General features: G+C 41.1%; 1 protein-coding gene across 7 annotated transcripts in view; it reads right to left on the bottom strand.

The window, feature by feature from the left end:
• LOC117826779 (rho GTPase-activating protein 12-like) overlaps window positions 1–19,908 on the bottom strand; it is an 88,977-nt gene that overhangs the window by 11,353 nt on the left and 57,716 nt on the right. For 2 of the 7 annotated variants that reach the window (XM_034703108.1, XM_034703110.1), the window contains exons 3-9: window positions 11,860–12,129; window positions 8,825–9,031; window positions 8,272–8,352; window positions 6,073–6,201; window positions 5,260–5,334; window positions 3,495–3,556; window positions 2,129–2,210 (exon numbers count right to left, since the gene is read on the bottom strand). In XM_034703108.1, coding sequence (XP_034558999.1) covers window positions 2,129–2,210; window positions 3,495–3,556; window positions 5,260–5,334; window positions 6,073–6,201; window positions 8,272–8,352; window positions 8,825–9,031; window positions 11,860–12,129 — 906 coding nt within the window. The remainder of the gene's footprint in view (window positions 1–2,128; window positions 2,211–3,494; window positions 3,557–5,259; window positions 5,335–6,072; window positions 6,202–8,271; window positions 8,353–8,824; window positions 9,032–11,859; window positions 12,130–19,908) is intronic. The other 5 variants (XM_034703112.1, XM_034703113.1, XM_034703111.1 and 2 more) reach the window with 4 other exon arrangements.

The raw sequence follows: 19,908 nt of genomic DNA, 5'->3' as shown, positions 1-19,908 counted from the left end.
AATTACACTGTCGCTTTAAATAAATAAATAAATATGCACTGTCCATATACATTACAAAACAAATAAATACATATACATTGTCCCTTTAAATAAATAAATATACACTGTCCCTTTAAATAGATAAAAACATAAATTAATACATATATATGCACTGTGCTTTTAAATAAATTAATAAATAATTACTCTGTCGCTTTAAATAAATAATTACACTGTCGCTTTAAATAAATAAATAAATATGCACTGTCCATATACATTACAAAACAAATAAATACATATACATTGTCCCTTTAAATAAATAAATATACACTGTCCCTTTAAATAGATAAAAACATAAATTAATACATATATATGCACTGTGCTTTTAAATAAATTAATAAATAATTACACTGTCGCTTTAAATAAATAATTACACTGTCGCTTTAAATAAATAAATAAATATGCACTGTCCATATACATTACAAAACAAATAAATACATATACATTGTCCCTTTAAATAAATAAATATACACTGTCCCTTTAAATAGATAAAAACATAAATTAATACATATATATGCACTGTGCTTTTAAATAAATTAATAAATAATTACTCTGTCGCTTTAAATAAATAATTACACTGTCGCTTTAAATAAATAAATAAATATGCACTGTCCATATACATTACAAAACAAATAAATACATATACATTGTCCCTTTAAATAAATAAATAAATAAATATGCAATGTCCCTTTAAATAAATAAAAAAACAACTTAATAAATAAATATATACTGTCCCTTTAAATAAAAAAATACACTGTCCCTTTAAATAAATAAATAAATATGCACTGTACCTAAATAAATCCATAAATAAATCTATAAACAAATACACTGTCCCTTTAAATAAATACATACACTGTTGCTTTAAATAAATAAATCAATATGCACTGTCCCTTTAAATAAATAAAAACATAAATTAATAAATTAATAAAATGTTATGAATGAAAATTAACCCGAAAAAGCTAACATTTAATTCTGAGTAAATGCAGGTGCATACACTAAGCATTGTTAAATCTTCCTCTCTTAATGGGTTATTTTAATTTCTCAAGTTTTAGTAGCGTGTCACACTGACAGAGCTACACTTCATCATCATCTCTTTTACCTGGAGAGCTCATAACAGTGAAGAAGACTCTCCAGAGGTAAAGGTTAACGTGTGTTAAGGTATTATCTATCAGCCAGCATCAATAAGACTAACGTCTGACTGTAACCCTGCTGGTCTGGCATGTTTGATCTCATGAACGCCTGACTTTAAAACTGTTCAGTGTCCAAGAGAAGAACTTTCTGATGAAACCTGCTGTTATATGAACTCCATGCAGCTTTTCAAACATTTAAAATGACGTGATCCTCTCCAATGTGGAATAAATACACCAATTAAAAGAAAAGTCAAACCGCTAAGTGATCCATTTATCAAATAATGACAGTAATTTAACCCCCAGCCCTCTCCCCATGCAGTGACAAATAACACACAGAGGGGGTCGGGTCAAAGCGTGGCAGACAGGAGGTGGGTGGCATGCAGAGGAGGACGGGGTGGGCAGAGAGGAAAGACGAAGCACATACAGAGGAGGCTCTGTCGAGCTCCGAGCAGTCAAAGAAGACAGCGGGACGTTTCTTAGCAGCCGGCTTCCAGCTACTCAACAGTGACAGGAGAAATTCAGGGAGGGAGCCACTGTGGTAGTGTGACTACATGGAAAGATGGAGAGGGATGAAAACAAGGACGATGGGGGAGAGGGAAGTGAGGCCAAAAGGAAGGAAATGGAGGCATGGAAAAGAGGAAGGAAGAGGAGACATCTAGAAGAAAGTTCAACCCCGACTACTCCGCAGTGAAACGATGGAAACACTGGGCCTCATTCACCTTCAGCTTCCTTAACGACAGTCTGATTCTCTTTTGAATTGAGAAGTTTCTTGAAAAGAGGAGCAAAGAGAAGCCGAATACTCCAAAGTTAAAGATAAAATGATTGCACAGACTCGCAGTAATGATGAATAAGGCCCACTGCTTTCTAACATGAAAAGTATGTCAGCGTTCAGAGAGGAAAGACTCGTCTGTCCTTATCAATTAACTTTTCTCTGTTTCTTTCCACTGAAAAGAGAGACTAACCCAGCTGGTTCCTCCTCCTTGGCCTTTGGCAAACAGCAACGTGGATCCTTGGAGCACCGTCCAGGAAGACGTCCAGTTTTTCCTGCAACAGATTGTTTAAAAATATCATTCAAGACATGATTATTAATCTGAAACTGCCTTGTATGATGACTCTACAGCAGATTGACTCATGTGCTGCTGAAAGGGTACGACTGTGAGTCTCCAGCAACTCTGGCGGTAGTAGCCTATCAATTTGGATTCCTTCAACCCAATCAGATTCTCTTTGCTAGATTTTCCTACTTAAATGTTTCCTCTTAGAAAGAAGGTTTGCATGTCCTCCCTGTGCATGTGCTGTTTCCCCCCATAGACTGTATAAATAATGGACGTAGTATCCGTGACTTCACCTATCTGTTCCTGAAGCCCCGTTTTGAAGCCGGGTACCATATTGGAAATGCTGAGCTCAACCAAACTTCGTCTGAGCATGGCTGCTAAGAAGATGGTTGCCACTAGATGGAAACACCCCTTACTGCTCACTCGTAAACAATGGTTGCTTACGTTTGTTGATGTTGTGTATTTTGGAACTTTCCACAGCTCACATCCATGAAGGAAAAGAGGACAGAACTCAGCTATGGTCCGAAACATTGGACGATCTCAAGAACTTGCTGAATTGAGCAACCCCCCTCACACACACTCTATTTTACATACCCACATACACACACCTACATCCATATCACTTCACCACATTAACACAACTTTGAACTTTCTCCCTTCTTCTTCTTCTTCTGGACCTGTTTTTTTTAGTAGTTTCTTTTTAGTCTGCTGTTTGTTTGTTTGTTTGTTTGTTTGTTTGTTGTTGTGGTTGTTTTGTTTTCTATGACCCTTGGTAACCTATGTTTGTATGTAACTGCACAAATGGCAATAAACATGTGATCACAAAGAAAAAAACCTAACATCGTCCGAGCTAGTGTGAGGTAAAGAGGCGGGCTTTGAGCCTCTTCGCTAACAGCTACAAGGTGCCCGCCTGTCAATCAAGTCAGGCATGCCCTTATTTGGGCATGTAACTCGTAAGTTTGATATCTAAAAAAGCAGGCTGTAAACATGTTTATTTCTGCTTTATGAATGGGTGTGTATGTGGTTTCCTGTGTTTCTGCACCCAGCCTCTAGTGGACGCTGCATGAACTGCAGTTTTTAGCACTTCCACATGGGCTTCATATTTTCAGACCGGAGGTTGCCGCTTTGAGGTAACAGATATTCACTGTCCTGATGGTGTGAGAGTCAGTGTGTTCATCTTTATGTTAGCTCTGTGATAGGCTCAGTGTACCCTGCCCCCCATGACCCCAAAGGAAATAAGCAGTATAGATAATGGATGGTGTAAAGGTGTACTCACCGTACTTTCTTTCCGTGCTCAGTGATTTTTGTTACGTTTAGAACGCCACACTTTTCAGACGGCTGGAGAGAAAGAAAAGAAACACACACAGGTTACACATCAATCACTTATACTTTGATTAACAGCCACAGCAGGATGGAAAGGAAAGAAAGCTGCTGTCAGGAAAAAGAACACAGGCACTCTGTTGTAAAACTCCACCGCCACCACCACAGAAAACCCACCACCGGAACAACCACCGTTTTCAGCTCGGAGGAAAAAAGACTGCTTTCATTATTCTCTCTCAAGAAAGACGAGTTACTAAAGAGTAGAAAATGTTCTTGTTCTGCATTTTATTGCTGATTTCTCCCCTCTTATTTAGACAAACTGAGCCACGCAGACGATCGATGTTCACAGGGACAAACACAGTGATTTATCTGAATGTTCAGAGGAAGAAAGGACGCCTGTTTGATTTTAAAAAGTCAAAGCAATTCCATCAGCAATGTAAGCCAACAGAGCTGCTTATTAACACAGATTTCAACACAGGCTGCTACTTTTAATGCATTTATTCTGCTTTCAACCTAAAGAGTTTCTTCAGGCATTTTTCGACCGCAGGAACTTTACCCCAGAACTACGTGCGTCTCGACTGGTGGACCCAGGGTCTAAATTTAGTTCAGGGGTAGATAATCTCCCCCCTGAGAAGCCCCAGGACTTTTGGGGGGCAGGGCTTGCAATGCTGAACGTGTCTGATTGGTAGATTAACCGCAGTGTTTTTATTCCCACCCGCCGTCCACAATAACATCACACACATCTGTGATTCACTGATTTCTCTTTCTTTCATTAGTTTTTATTTGTTCTATCTTTTTTGTATGTGTGTACTTTTCAAAAGAAGAAGCTGTGATTCTCTTGATTTAGCAGCTTGTAACAGTAGTCTTCTCTCAGCCCACCGTGAATGTGTCTCTCCCGGTGTTACGGTTTTAAAAGTGACCCTGTAAACTGGAGACCTTCAGCTGAACGTGTCAGTGTTTGTGGAGTTTACACAGCTGTTGAAACACAGAGGGAGTTTCTGGGAATGCAAACTAGTTTAGTTTTTATTAAGATTTCAAAATATCCTCATCAGATATTTAATGATCGTCTAAAGACGTTTATGAGGGATGCATCCGGCTGAAAGTCTCCAGTTAACAGGGTCGCTGTTTAAACCAAAACACCGGTCAATCTCTGCCACAGCTTTTTGAGTTCAAAAAGATTTTAAAGCCGTGTTGAAACGTCTTTGCTACTCGCACTTATCTCCTCTCACGTGTTGATTCAGTGAATCCATCTGTGATGAAATATAGCACCATCTAAAACAGCGCCAGCTGAGTCTATTCCATGCTAACAGGCTAACTGTTGATGATACCTGCCTGTCCGTCTGCTTCTATGGTGTCATCTGTGATGAATGGCATTCTTCACGTTGTACTGCCCTCTACTGGTCCGGTGGTGTAGTGCATTTACTTTTTTTTTCTCCATACGTCACTGGCCTGATTTGCACAATCTACCCAGGACTTCAGCCCACAGTCGAAACATAGTCAACAATGGGGGCACAGGAACCTTTTAGTTCAGGGTAAAGTAGTTCTGTAGGCTAAAAGACCCCGGTACTCTTGGTCGAAATGCACCTTTTGTATTTCTACACCTGTGCAGAAACCCTGCAATAAGCCTGCTTACTCCCAGAAACCAGGTTAAAGCCCTGCAGGACAGAGATAAGTGAATGGCGAGGAGGCGAGTTGATGCGAGGTGAAGGGTGAGTACTAACGGAGGTGGGGGGCTTGGGAGATGAAGGGCAGGAGTCAGAGTCAGGTGAAGGGGGCTTGGGACCCAGAGGAGCGTCCTGGTGAGGAGACATGGATGAAAAACAAACACATCGGAAAACAACAGGAGGTTAATGAGAGGATGATGAGAGGTTAAGAAGACACAGACAGCTGGAAGAGTGTGATGGTAATTAGCAGTTAAATGATAATGCTGCAAATTGTGTGGAGAGCCTCTGAGATGTGCGGGAGGCATGAGTGGGTTGTTAATTAGATGAGGAGGCAGGTATTTATACCAAAGCCCAGGCTGCCGCTTCACATTCCTTCAGTGTGAGATTATTGGAGATGAATCATTTCTGTGTCATCGTGGACAAACTGTCAGACACAATAATTGATGATTGAACGTTCAGTTTCTGTGATTCAAATGAAGAGCCTCGATCAGGTGACATGAGATGTGGAAAAAGAGAAGTGGAATTATTCCTGAAGGGTGATTTTTCTTCATGCATGTTGATGCTTGGATTGCATGCTAGGATTAAGAAACAAGGCAGGCACTGATTGGTGGGTCGGACAGGCTACTGACTTGGTGTTTGTACGGGTGTTGGCGGGCTGAGCCTGAGCGGAAACGCCGGGTTTTAAGCAGCCGCTGCAAAGCAACCAGTCTACAACTGTAACTCATGTGACAACAGCTTCACCCGACTCATTTAGAGTGGAGACTTTAAGGTCCATACACGGATAGAATATCCAATCTTTGAGCACAAATAGTTCAACTTCACTTCATGAAGAGTTTTTTTATGCAAGACCTGCAGATTTAGGTTTCATACCTTGTCATTTGGATCTTGTACGTAGGCGCTGTGCCTCCATTTGGTGAGCACGATGGGCTCCACCTGTCTCCGATCCAGACTGCGACTCTTTGGGGCGTCTCCAGAAGGCTGAGGGGGAGAGTGGTTGTACTGGAGGAAGAGAACAGATGATCATCTTGTTTTAATACACTTTTATTTCTAGCTTGTGAAAACAAACACACACATGAGGCATTCATTGAGATCGCTTTTGGGCTTTTTATGCTCTTATTGTGGGGACAGGACAATGAGCAGAGGAGAAACAAGGGAGAGAGAGTGGGGCTGACTTTTTGATTCAAACTATAACTGAAGGAGTGTGTGTTTGATTCTCACAAGAGTTAGCGTGGTGTTACAACTGAAAATATATATCTTTAAATTTATAACAACAAATCTCCCACTGATCAGATATCTGTGGATATAATGAATCTACTGAAATAATGACGGATATTTGAATATGTTGGTTTTAAAAATGAGAAACCAGAGAAGAGAGGCTGAGCTGATCTTCAAAACTTTGCAGTTTGAAGTTAAAATAAACTCAACTTAATTGACTTTGAGAAATAAAACTGTCAACAATTAATAATTTCAATAATTTACTTTGAAAAAAGGAAAAAAACAAACATTTTGAGCATTTTTCTGCCAATCACTGACAAATGTATCTTTCTTGTTTTTGCCTGATTGTCTAACAAAATAATTGAAGAAGAGGAGAAGGGAGATTGATTTTGACATTTAATTGAAGTGATTTTTAAGCATGTCTTCAGCTGAATAAATATTTGATTAATCTGGAAACTGATGAGACAATAGGTAGTTAAAGCTCTTCTCCTCTCACTGGATTAACTTTATTATTACTTTGTAAAAGCTGAGGGCTTTCTCTGTAGCAGCTCCTCAGCTCTGGAATAACCTGAGGTCCTTTGACAGCTAAACTCTGTTCAGGCTTATAAGAAACACCTTAAAACCTACTCTTATACCATTGCTTTTAATTATATTTAACCTGTTTTAATGTGTTTCTATTTTAATCTTGTATTATTTTCCATATTGTTTACTCTGAACTGTTTATTGTGTGTTTTTATGCTGTCTGTATAAAGCCTATGACTGTTCTTGTGAGGCCCTGCGGTGCAGGATGTGTTTTGCTTTAACTTAAACTTAAAACAGCCAAATTGATAACTGAGCACTGACATTACTTCATGTTTTTAAGAGTTATAGAAGTTCAAATTATACATTTTTTTAATTCTCAGCTTTAAGTACAAGCATTAAATGTATTGTCTTTTTAAGTTACAGAACAATAACACAGGACTTCCACCAGATCCGTGTCCAGTCCGTCTCCGACCCGCTGCGGACCTGCTCCGAGCTCTCTCGTCATCAACACCCACTGAAGCATTTTTGGAACTCAGCATGGAGCAGGACCGCCGGACAACTGGAGTCATGTGACCGAGGTTTTCCGCGACTATTACTGCATTTATTAATATCCTCCTCCTCTCTTCATCCATGTTGTCTTTCTGGTCCTCTGAAAATCTCTGACCTGTTGACTCCAGGCTTGGCTCCGCTCATCATGACGGTTTGTTGTTGTAGTTAAGTGAAATACGATCTGGTGATAACACAGAGTGTTTGATTCTGAAAATTAACCGGATGTTTTCATTTTGTTTTGGTGCCTGACTTCCTGCCCCGCTCCATCTGCTCTGTTGAGATTGATGCGTCGTGCTCCGGCATCCGGCAAGAAGAGAAGTCTTGTGTATCTGATCCGGAGGGCTTAGACCTGCTGGATTAGAGACCAGCCGGAATGCAACGGAGCGGATCCAGTGGAAGTTAACACATTGACTAGAATAGAAACCTATCAGATCCGGTGCTGTGACGGGTCGTAGACTAACTGGACACAGATCCAGTGGAATTTGGCCGTAAAAGGTGAAAATGTGTTGAGGGTTTTTGCCAACAATGCATAAGAGTGATTGCTGCTGCAGATCATACAATACTTTAAATAATCTAGATTCAGATCTGAACACGCTGCTATGTTTCTTCTGGTGATAACACTGAGTGTTTTATTCTGAAAATTAACGCAACAGAGTGGATCCAGTAGAAGTTAACACATTGACTAGAATAGAAACCTATCAGATCTGGTGCTGTGACGGATCGGAGACGGACCGGACACGGATCTGGTGGAATTTCACTGTACGGATGACAGCAGCGTCTTACCTTTGGAAGCTCCCATTCTGACCTTGAACCATCTGCACTGTAGTAATACGGTCTGCCCTGCTCATCCACGTGTTTCAACCACTGTTAACACACACAGACAGGAGAAACACACAACTTAACACAAGGCCTGATATTCCAAATGTATCTGTTCAAGAACATCAGACCTAGAAACAGAGAGACAACCTTAGATGTCAAAAATATGAGCCGAAAGTTAGTGAGTAAAGCATCTACTCACAATAATACAAAGAAAGTCTGTTTCTTGTGTTACCTTTCTCTTAATTCACATGATAGACATCATTTAGTGATATTTGTTGAGTGTTGCATGCGTCAAATGCAATAAAAGGTGTAATATCTTCACAGTATCTTTAGACGTGGTGATCTGTTTCATGCTGTGGAGGTATAACTTAGACCAATCAGTGTGGAGGAATCATCTGAAGTGTGTACTGCAGAGGGAATTTAAGCATAACACAACCCAAAGTCCAGACCAGCATGCACCCCCAGAATTCACCACAGTACAGAGAGAGAGAGCAGTTCAGCCCCGAGCAGCCGGTACCTTCTCGTTCGTATAGTCGCTGACGTACAGCGTGTGTCCGAACTCGTCCATCTCCTCCGACCAGCCGCGCGGCGGAGAGCCGTACTGACTGTCTGACTGGCTAGAGTAGGCGCTGAAGCAGGTGTCCTCCGATGACAGAGGCTGGAATCGACCAATCGAGAGCGAGAGGAAGGGAAGGAAAGACGGCGAGAGCGAGAGAGGAGTGGTCTACCATTAGTGCAAAAAGAGAGAGAGGGAGAGAAAAGAGAAGGCATCTATCACCATGGAGTCAAAGCAGAGGAAAGCACCCAGAAGCAATGAATTATCCCCGACACCACCAACATACATCCCATCAGAGAGCCAACCATCACTGATGCTCATGCTTGATTTGGAAAGGGAGGAGTACATCTAAAGGGAGCTGCTGCTGCTGCGGTGTGACACAGACTACATGAAGGGATCGTCTCTGGCCTGTAGGGGGCAGTGTGGTACAGACATCTATTGACACAGAGGCTGACTCAGAATTAGAGGTGACTCCCAAATGATTCGGGCATGTGCCTCAGCGTTTGTGCACGTTAGAGTGAGTCGATCCTGAAATATGTGCAGTCACTCACGTTTGTTTAGTCACACTTTTTAAAGCTACTCTGTGATGCACTCTTCTCTTTCAGTTTCTGTGACAGCTCAAACCTCCAAAATATGACAAGTATAATCAGCTGATTCCTCATGCTGTCTGTATTTACCGCAACGTCATCATGAAGCAGTCACAATAATATCTCTCTCCAGTTCATGAAGCTTTGACACTGACCCTGTATTTGTAGTGAAGGTGTCTGTAATTGAATGCTCCTGGGAACCAGTTTGGAGTCAGACAGGTTTGTTTGGCGGCCAATTTTGGGATCAAACTGTTGACATATTTTGTTACCTTCAGGATAGTGACTTTATTCAACCTAATAATACTACTGGAAAACAGCCTTTTATTAACAAGCTTTTATATAAATCATCTTTTAGTGCCTTTTATTCTTGTATTGTAATCTTTTTCAGTATCTTAGTAAATGTCTGTTCTTATATATGACTGTTGATGTGTTTTCATTGTTTGCCTTCATTGTTGTGGATTCGTTGCTTATGGAAAGCACTTTGTAAACCTTATTTTAAAAAAGGTGCTATTCAAATAAAGTTATTATCGTCTCAGACATTCAGGCAGGAGGGGAAGATCTGTGTTAGATGACAATAAGGTGGTGTCTGATCGTTGGTATTTGAAGTAAGCCCTCATTGAAATGACTATTCGCTCAGTAATATGAGAGAAATCGTGTCATAGAGAAAGCGATCTGAATGACTCATGGACAGAAGTGCTTTTGTCATGTTGTGTAAGTTATCCTCTCCAGTTTCTCTTTTATCTGCGTTAATGGCATTTTTATTTAAGTTGAGAGAATCAAAATATAGGCATAGTGGTCACTACAAGAATGTTTTCTCTTGACGTTTTAGCAGGGACAGAAAAAATTATCTAACTTAAAATATCACACAAGGAAAAGTGTTAAAAGAGCAAAATATTGACCATTTTAACACGAATTACATGAATTATTTTAAAGAAGTAATTATTTTTTTAGCAAAAATCAAAGACCAAAATGTGACTAAAACTAGACTAACATGTTTTGAGTTTTTGTCGATTGAAACTAGACTAAAACTATAAAGGGATAAAAGGCTAAAATGTGACTAAAACTAACAGGGATTTTCTTCTAAAGACTAAATCTAAAATAGCTGCCAAAATTAACACTGGAGTTTACACACAAAAGACAGCTGACAGGGAGTCCAATGCATTAAAAGTATAATGACGCATCTTTATACAGTGTGTGTCCATAGAGAAATGAGCTATTCAGACCTAAACTGACTAACTGGAGTATGTAAGAGGGAGCACATTACTCCGATCCTGGCCTCCCTCCACTGGCTACCTGTGCACTTTAGAGTCCATTTTAAGATTCTGTTATTAGTTTTTAAATCTTTAAATGGTCTGGCCCCGCCTTACCTCTCTGAGCTCCTTCACCCCTACGCACCTGCTCGGTGCCTCAGGTCAGCTGGTCTGCTGCTCCTGGAGGTACCGAGGGCAAAAAGGAAGCTGAGAGGGGATGGAGCTTTTTCTGTTGCTGCTCCAAAATTATGGAATGAGCTTCCCCTCCACATTAGACAAGCCTCCTCACTGTCCATTTTTAAAACTCATCTTAAAACCCATTTTTATTCCTTGGCTTTCAACCCAGCATGAGACTCTACTCCTGTTTTAGTGTTTTTATGGCTTGTTTTTATTTATTGTTTTATTGTTTTTATTGTTTTATTATCCTATGTTTTAATTGTTTTTATGCCTGCGTTGTTTGTCTATTTATGTACAGCACTCTGTTCTGGCTGTGGTCATTTTAAAGTGCTTTATAAATAAAGTTGAGTTGAGCTGAGTAAACTGTTTTTTGAACCAGGCTGTAAACATGTTTTATTTCTGCTGTAAAAGATCGTCTTCTATGAATTGGTGTGTATGTGGTTTCTAGTGTTTCTGCAGCCAGCCTCTAGTGGACATTCGATGAACAGCAGTTTTAAGCACTCCTGCATGGGCTTCATATTTTTATACCGGAGGTTGCTGCTTGATGTTAACTTGCAAGGAGGACCGGCATCTAGTGGTGCTAGCTCTGCTCCAGGTTCCCGACAGACTGTATGGACTTGTGTTTAGCCCTGTGAAGTCAGTGTCTCCTCCCCTTTAGACTCTCTGGTTATTTGGAGCATGCCCTCTGTCACCCTCAGGCTTTATAATAAGGACAGGTGCACATTTCTAAAAGGGAAATATTGTGTTTGATTGAAGTGAAACTTGTTCCCACTGACTCTTCAGAGGCATATATTTCTGTTCTTTCTTTGAGAGGCTTGCTGACCATCCAGACACCCATTGTGATTGATGATTATTATTGATTTTATGCCGGAGTGACTATACAGGCAACTGGAAGCTGCTGATTTAAGACCCATAAAGATAGACGTGAAATAACCCGGGTGCATAAGTGTGTTTTGTCAAACCGTCTTCACACAGTCAGTACCTCTGAGCTCTCTCCTGCGCTGTGGCTGTCTCCTCTAGAGCTCCCGGTGCTCGCGTCCCTGGTTCGAGGCGGCTTCCAGGTCCTCTCCTGGGTGGAGCGGTTGTAGTAGAAGTGCCGGCCGTTCTGGTCCTTGTAGGTCTCCCAGTCTCCCAGCGCGTGGAGTGGGGAGCCTGAAGGGGCGGGGGGCAGGCTGGTCTGGGTGATCTTCAGCTCCTGGAGGTTGGTGTAGACAGGGGAGTCGGAGCGGCCGTGGCCTGAAGAAGACACCGTCTGTTGGGAGCGGAGGAGAGAAAGAGAAACTGTCAGTCATCGGGGAGTGGATTTAAAATCTGTTCTTTAATCTGTTCCTCGACAGCGGGCGACGAGGCACGGTGCAAGAGATTCACAGCTTTAAAGCAACAGCTGCACCTGCAAGCTGCTGGACACTTTCATTTAAAATACACCATCTGAGAATCCTTAACACACCTCGCCCACACAGGGTTGATAACATGAGCTCAACGTGGTGTCAATCAGATCCTCTCTGCAGGGTTTGAGCGACATTAGAGCACAAAGGAAACTGCAAAATGTCACATTAAGAGCTCAAGCTGACGCAGCTACTACTGCCCACAAAAGACAGAGTGAAGCATGAATGGACACGGGGGGGAGGAGGAGGAGGAGAGGGGAAGGAAGTGCTGTTCTTATATAAGTTAGCGTGGCAGTGACTTATGTCAGGTTGAAAAAAGGAAGTAAAAGTGTCGATCAAGACGCATCCTGAAGATGAGGACAGTTTGACCAGGGTCATCCTCACAGCTGGGAAATCAAAGAGGCTCTGTGTAAACATGCAGTGCTGTGCATAACTAGTTTTGACTTCTCTTAAGGGCTGAGAATATTTGGGTATAACAACTCAACTCATTTTCATTTATAAAGCACCTCTCATACATTCAAGCATGCAGCCAAATGTGCTTCACAAAAGAACAGAGACAGAAAACAACAGCAATAGATAAAATGATAGAAGTTTAAAATAATACACTGGAATGTGAAATGAAATTATTTAAAAACTAAAAACTAAATAAATTAAAATAAAATCAATCAATTGAATAAAATAAAATAAATTAAATTTACAAATAAAATAAAAAAATACCAGAACAATAAAATAAAAAAATAAAAAAAGAAGAAGAAAGAATAAGATAGTATAAAAATAAAAGAAAAAATGATGCTAAAACATGGTCATAAAAGTAATAATGCAGTCCAGGGCTGAAAAGAAATGACTCAAAGTTAAAAGACAGATTAAAAAGGTAAGTCTCACGTTTACTTTAAACAACGGGAGATATGATGAAGTAATCCAAATGAATCTATTTGCATAATACCAACTAAAAGCTGCATAGAATATTTTTAAATTCACAATATCCTTAAAAAATGAATGACAAACCATTGCTAATACAGAGTACTGTATGATCTCAACAAACACACTCAACAGGTGGCATATAATCATGATATATTTTTGCTTTCCCACATGGTGCAACACACCTTTGGCCAATGATTACTCACAGAAGGAAACACTCGTGTTATCTCAAATACATTCTCAAAGGTTGTGACTTTGGTACAGATTGATGCAGCTCCAGATTTTGATTCACAAGTCCCGGCAGAAGGATGCTAAGACCAGTCAACATTTTACCGTTAATCATCTGTCCTCATCTTTCTCTTCACTACTGTCCAGTACTTTGTGACTTGGCTCTATGTCTCTGTCTTCCCTGATCATTATTCATTATTCACACCTACAGACTATTGTAACCATCGCACATCTAAATCGCACTGTTTTTCATACTGTGTATGTCTTTAAAGACCTGGTGCAATTTTATCTGTGTAGTAACTTACCGCACCATCTATCCATAAGATATAAGTGTACATAGTGTATATATATCTGTAATATTTGCAGTGTTTCCCCTACCGTTATACAGGGGGGCGCCCCCCCAACAGCGGCACCCGCCCCCCTTGGAAGTTCAGTAAATTTTATTTTCTACATATCGCCAGATCACAGCAGAAGTAATTCAGGGTTACTTCTCTTATAGATCAGGTCTTAAACTTGTTCTTTTATTAAACAGACTAAATATCCTTATGTTATTTATCTTATTTACATGACAGGATGTCATTATGCTCATCTGCTCTCTGTATTGCATGGCAGCGTTCCGCTCCATGCGCACACAGACACACAAACACGTGCGCTCACATACACACATCACAGCACAACGATACGATAAATGTTCATCAACAACTTGGTTTTTCAAGACGAAAACGAGACTATGACGAGCTGAAGTGCATCACTGATGATACAAACTCAGATGAAAACTTAAGAAGGACCGTCGGACATTAAGAGTTCATATTTTCCCCGCTGTGCGTCTATTCTTAAGAAATTAAAGCTATGCGTTCCTGTGACTGGCTGAGTTATTATTGGGGGGGGCGCAGTGTTAGCTTGGTCTCTACCTGCAGCAGGTGTGCTGTGTGAACCAGTCTCATCTTCATTGAGGATTTTTACCCCCCGGTGTGCGTTAGTGACAAAAACACAACCGGGGGACGTCTGTTTAATATTTGACGTCTTTGCCGCTCTCACCGTAAAAAGCTCTGCATCTAGAGCTTGATTTAATCCAGTTAGGTGAAACATCAGACACATTTAGTAAGTTTGATCAACTCCTTGTCATCACAGAGTGCCGTGAGCTGACTGTTTGTCCAGAGGTTCAGAGCGCCTGTTACTGCAGGTGCATTCAGGGACCGTCGTAATAGTGCAATGCAGACCTATATTTTGCGTTCATGGCATTTTTATTTGAATCAAGAGAATCAGATATAGTGGTCACATGAAGAATGTTTTCTTTTGACTTTTTTGCAGGCTAGATTATTTAACATAAGATATTACAAAAGCAAAAGTGTTAAAAGAGTGAAATGTTGACGATGTTAGTACTTGGTAGATTCATTTTATTCTATTTCATTTCATTTTATTTTCACCTTCAGCATTATATTATTATTATTATTATTATTATTATTATTATTATTATTATGTTTTTAACTATATAAGTACAATTGTTGTATTCCCCTGTCCCGTGTTTGATGCTGCAGGAAGAAAATAATTATCCCCAGTGGGGGATCAATAAAGTATATCATATCTTATCTTATCCTATCTTTATTTTAAGTCATGTTTCAAGTCTTGTTTTAACGTTACAAGCAGTGAACCAGGGCTCTTGACAAATCTCTAATTAGTTCCCAAAACATTGCAGAAATTAATGTTCCTATTAAAGAGGATGGAAACAATAAACTACATGTTATTTGATGTTAAGAGAGAGAGTCTGTAACTGACGCTGATTATAACAAATAAGTCAACGATCTTAATGATAGAATAAGCTGACGAATGTGAGTGTGAAAGTTTCTGTATGCAGTCCACAGCTGTGGTGGAGCCAGCATGCTGCAGCCTCTAATGACAGAGCATCTTTCTTCAAACAACCCAACGCACCACTGATCCAGTCAATGGGCTGCTTGTCATGATTATTTCATGCTGGCGTTACAAAGAAGAAGAGCGGGGGAGCGACCGGGCAGAGAGGCGGTCATAAATAATGCCAGTGCCCCAAGGCCTCCTAACACTGGCTGTGTGATGTTTTTATTGCACAGGGATCAATAGGGATGAAATATGCAGGAGCTGAACAAACAGCTGGAGGTGCCCGGGAGGATCCAATATTCAGTGGCCTGGGAGCCATGCCGCTCGATACGGGATCACAGCAGGACCAGATAAAGGTGGCGAGTACATGTGTGCATGTTATGTCATTTTCTGTCCTCTATCTAGCTCCCAAGTTCTTCCATTGCAAGTAAAATACTACTGTAACAAACTGCAGAGCAATGCGTCTCAATCAAAGTGTTTGAAACGTACCTCTGGAGGTGAGCAACTCGTAAACACATCATCGTCTTCATGTAAAGAGAGAGCACGGAAAAAACTCCTCCTCAGACGCACCATCGCCATCGTCTCCGCTCAGTGTTTAGAGTCTCTGACAGCGTGCCTCTGTGGTCTTCCTTTCCAGTGCTGAGCAAACATATCATTTAGTGCATGGATTTGTCAAAGGGGAAGTCCTGGGAGGCCAATCAACCGTTACAGCAGTCAGTGAGTCAGACCAGGCTGTCAAACCGCAATTTACTCCCACGGCAGCTCGGAAAATTAGACCCCATTCAGATAATTGTAGATCGGTTTCTTCTTCTGGGGTGTAAAAGGATCAGAAGCTCAACTTTCTAGATCCTGATATGTGTCTCAAGCTCTTCTCTAAACTGGTTTCAGGGGTTTTGAGTCCACCAAACTGCAGCCAGAGGTCTCAATGATATCAGCAATGCAGCCCATGTCCAATAACAGCTCTCAGTATGTAACTAAAGGCTGCACCGTCGGGTCGCCTCGTTAAAAAATGCATGCCGTGTTTCTGGGCTTTATTGTAGCAGCGGTATGTTCCTGAGCAGCTGGTGCAGGACATCTGGTGTGAACAGACTGACCACCTAATCAATACTGAGCTCTAAAACCAGCGAGCCACGCTGGGACATGCAGAGTTTGACCTCTTACATTACAGGAGCTGCTCTCTTTGAATGTGTTCTGGTGCAAGTTGCCAGGTGTGCTAGTTTTATCATGTTTTACAGGACAGAGAAGAGGAAGTGATTTGGTCCTGGATCATGATACAGGGGTTATTATTAAATATTTTGTACTACTACAATATGTTGCCATTGTAGAAAATGGTTGTAGTGTTGAGGGCGCACTGCAGGGGATGTTCTGCAGAGGCTAATTTCCAAGCAATTACAACTAATAGTCTGATTTAAAGCTAGGGTTGGTAGTCTCGGAAAACCAGCATGAATTTGAATGTAGCATTTCCTCATGACTCCGTCTAACCCCTCCCCTCCTCCCTCGGAGCTCCTCCAAAACGACACCCCCCCGCTCACATGCACGAGCGCCGCTGATTCTCGACCATATGATGGTGACTGATTCAAAACCGGTCCTCACCAAAACATTATCATAGTGAAAGTTAAAAACACAAACAAACATGGCTGCTGTTAGCACTCACAACTGTCATGCTAGCATTATCCAGTTGTACTGGTGACACGATATCAGGAGAAAAGTTATAACACATATATAATACTGTAACAGCTCTACTGTTTGTTAAACGTGTTCAGTGTAGATGGTCTTAATTCCTACAGTGTTGACGGTCAGTGAAGGCATCAGGAGAGGTGTAGAGTGTGCCAGTGGGAGAGAGGAGAGACAAGAGGAGAAGTTCTTCATTCATTCAAACATTGATTGTTGTTTTGTTGGTTGGCGTGATCACGGCCGACAGTGACCGATTATTAAAGATCAACGTGTTCACGAATCGGCTCGTCATCACTACAGCGTCCGGACGGACGCTACAATAAATATATATTTTCTGTAGGACTTACTGAACGTCATTAATTATTCTGCTTGTTGGTGAGAGCTTTTTAGACTCTGATCCGGACTACAGTCCTGATCAAAGCACCTCATCAGGTCAGAGGGGACAGGCCCGAGGACGAGCGAGAGGGGCAGTAAATAGAGTCAGGGGAAGTAGAGGCAGGAGACGGGGACTCGGAGGAGTGCACGCCGGGGAAATGTACGCGCAGGAGGATGGCAGAACGGCAGGACGGGATTTGATTGGTTTAAAATTTGGGGACCCAAAAAACGGTGATTGGTTAGTGTTTTCTCAGGTTTACTCCGGCTGTAGATAGGAGCTTTTTTTCACTCTTTTTTAGGAACACATTATGTATTGATTGCCATCAGGACATAAAGATCATTTTAACCAGTATGACAAAAAGTGTATCTAAATCTGATTACCAACCCCAGCTTTAAAGCTCAGAAAACACAATCTGGCAAATATATTCATCACAACCAAACGTGCATCCAGATATTTTTGTGTTTCACTTCATCCACTCTTGTAGCTGATAACAAGTGTGTATTGTGAATGATCAGCTGTCTAATTGTCTGTGTGCTGCCGTATGTGTATGATGAGTGACATGCAGCAGACAGCACAGAGGGGAACACGCCAACAGAGATGATGGAGTTGTTGAATCAGCTATAAAGTGTGAAGTTAAATATGGGAGTCAGTATCATAGTATTCAGGTTGGGTTTAATCAAAGCGGCAACCTCCGGTCTAAAAATATGAGTCCAATGAGGAAGTGTTAAAAACTGCAGTTCATGGAGGATCCGCTTGAGGCTGGCTCCAGAAGTGCATGAAACCACATACACACCAATTCAAAGAAGTCGATCTTTACAGCAGAAATAAACATGTTAACAGCCTGGTGCAAAAAACAAGTGTAGTCTGGATAGTTCATTTCTCGATCGGCACACACTGTACGAGGGGTGCATTTTTTTCTAACGCAGCAATTTCAAAGATATTAAGATTACGAGTCTTCCAATGAGAGGCACAGCTGACTTGAATGATAGGCAGGAACACTGTAACTGTTGGCTAGGAGGCTCAAAGCCCGCCTCTTTACGTCACAACAGCAGCAATATGGCTGCCGCCGCCGATAGGCCTCAAAACAGCGCTTCAGAAACAGATGGGTGACGTCACGGATACTATGTCCATATTTTATACAGTCTACAGTTTAATTACTGCCTGAGAGGAGAACACTTTTATTCCAACTTATTACCCGGCTGTCTTACTGATCTTCCGATTGTGGTTTTTAACTTTCACTAACATGAGCAACACCAGAGACAAACTGATCACACGTCATGTCAAATCAATCCGCGGAAAAGAGTTCAGACACATTTAGCTTCTGATTGTTGACACCATAGACCATAAGGTGAGATAAAACCGTTAGCTTCCGTTAGCATCATATTGGTAAACAATGTGGCTAAAACGTTAGCTTCTGTTAGCATGCTAAATCAGCAGGCTACGGACATTTTCATATTGGATCCTGTCCATCAATATGATCAAGCAGAGCAGGTGAGAGAAACTTTAGGTTAGTGATCTCTACAAAGAAAGTTAAACCCTGAGCGGTGGTGATGATAGCAGCAGGGTTCAAAGTTGTGACATTAGTTTCTTTTTAAAGGTGTGTGAACCGCAGAGCTCAGAGAAGAAGGAGAGCTGAATGAGGACAGTTTCATGTTCAATCCACCACAACAGGCAGAGAAGAATCCATCAACATGGAACACTCACTGACGAGGAATCACTGGGACTGTTTTATAAAAACTGTAAACATAAATCATTTTAAAACAACAAAACATCTTATAATCAAGGTTTTTTTTACAACGTGTTTGTATTTTAAGTTAGTAGCCAGATAATACCTTCAGGGTGACAAGACCCACCCTGCTTCTGTCAGGGTCCTACCTATATGGACCTAACTTAACACTGAGCCTATAACTTCAGGTCATTTTAAGACCCATCAGCACAAATTACATAATTAACTCTTTTTGTAAACTTGAAATGAGATCAAATCCTTGACCTGCCCTCTAAATCTTGTGACAGCTACAGATAAGAAGGATCTGTTGGTGAAAGAAGGAGAAGACTTCTGTTGGAGATATTTCCATCGTTTCATATACTTGATGGTTTTGCACCAGGTGATGTGTATATAGACTGCAGGTAGGATAGGAGGGCGGACACCGGAGAAGGTGAATGGTTTTTTTACCGGGAGATGTACGAGCAAGAAAATGCTACTTATTGTTTGAAAGAAGCCGTTTTTGTTGTTTAATAAAAGTGGACATGAACAATCACTGGATCCACGACCCACTCTCCCCGTGCCCCGTGTCCGGTTTTCATTTGACTTTTGTTTTTTTGCAAATATGACATCCTTGATGTTTCCATAGTCCTTGAGGAAGCTGTGATCCTGTCTGATCTGAAGGTCTTCCCAAGTGCAATCAGCGTTCTGATGGGCCTTCTTTGCACTAAGGTACACCTTTGAGGTCACTCAGAAAGTCCTCATGAACATTGGTGGACGGCAGCGCTCCTCACTTGAGACTTCTGCAGAAAACTGTGCAAGTTGCCATCTGACTGCCTGAATGCTGAAACAGGATGTCTCTCTCTTCTTTCTTTATGATTTTGAAGATGAAGTTCC

This window comes from Notolabrus celidotus, chromosome 15 (assembly GCF_009762535.1).
Source record: "Notolabrus celidotus isolate fNotCel1 chromosome 15, fNotCel1.pri, whole genome shotgun sequence".
In the NCBI taxonomy this organism is placed as follows: Eukaryota; Metazoa; Chordata; class Actinopteri; order Labriformes; family Labridae; genus Notolabrus; species Notolabrus celidotus.
This window is presented reverse-complemented; position numbering and strand designations above follow the sequence as displayed.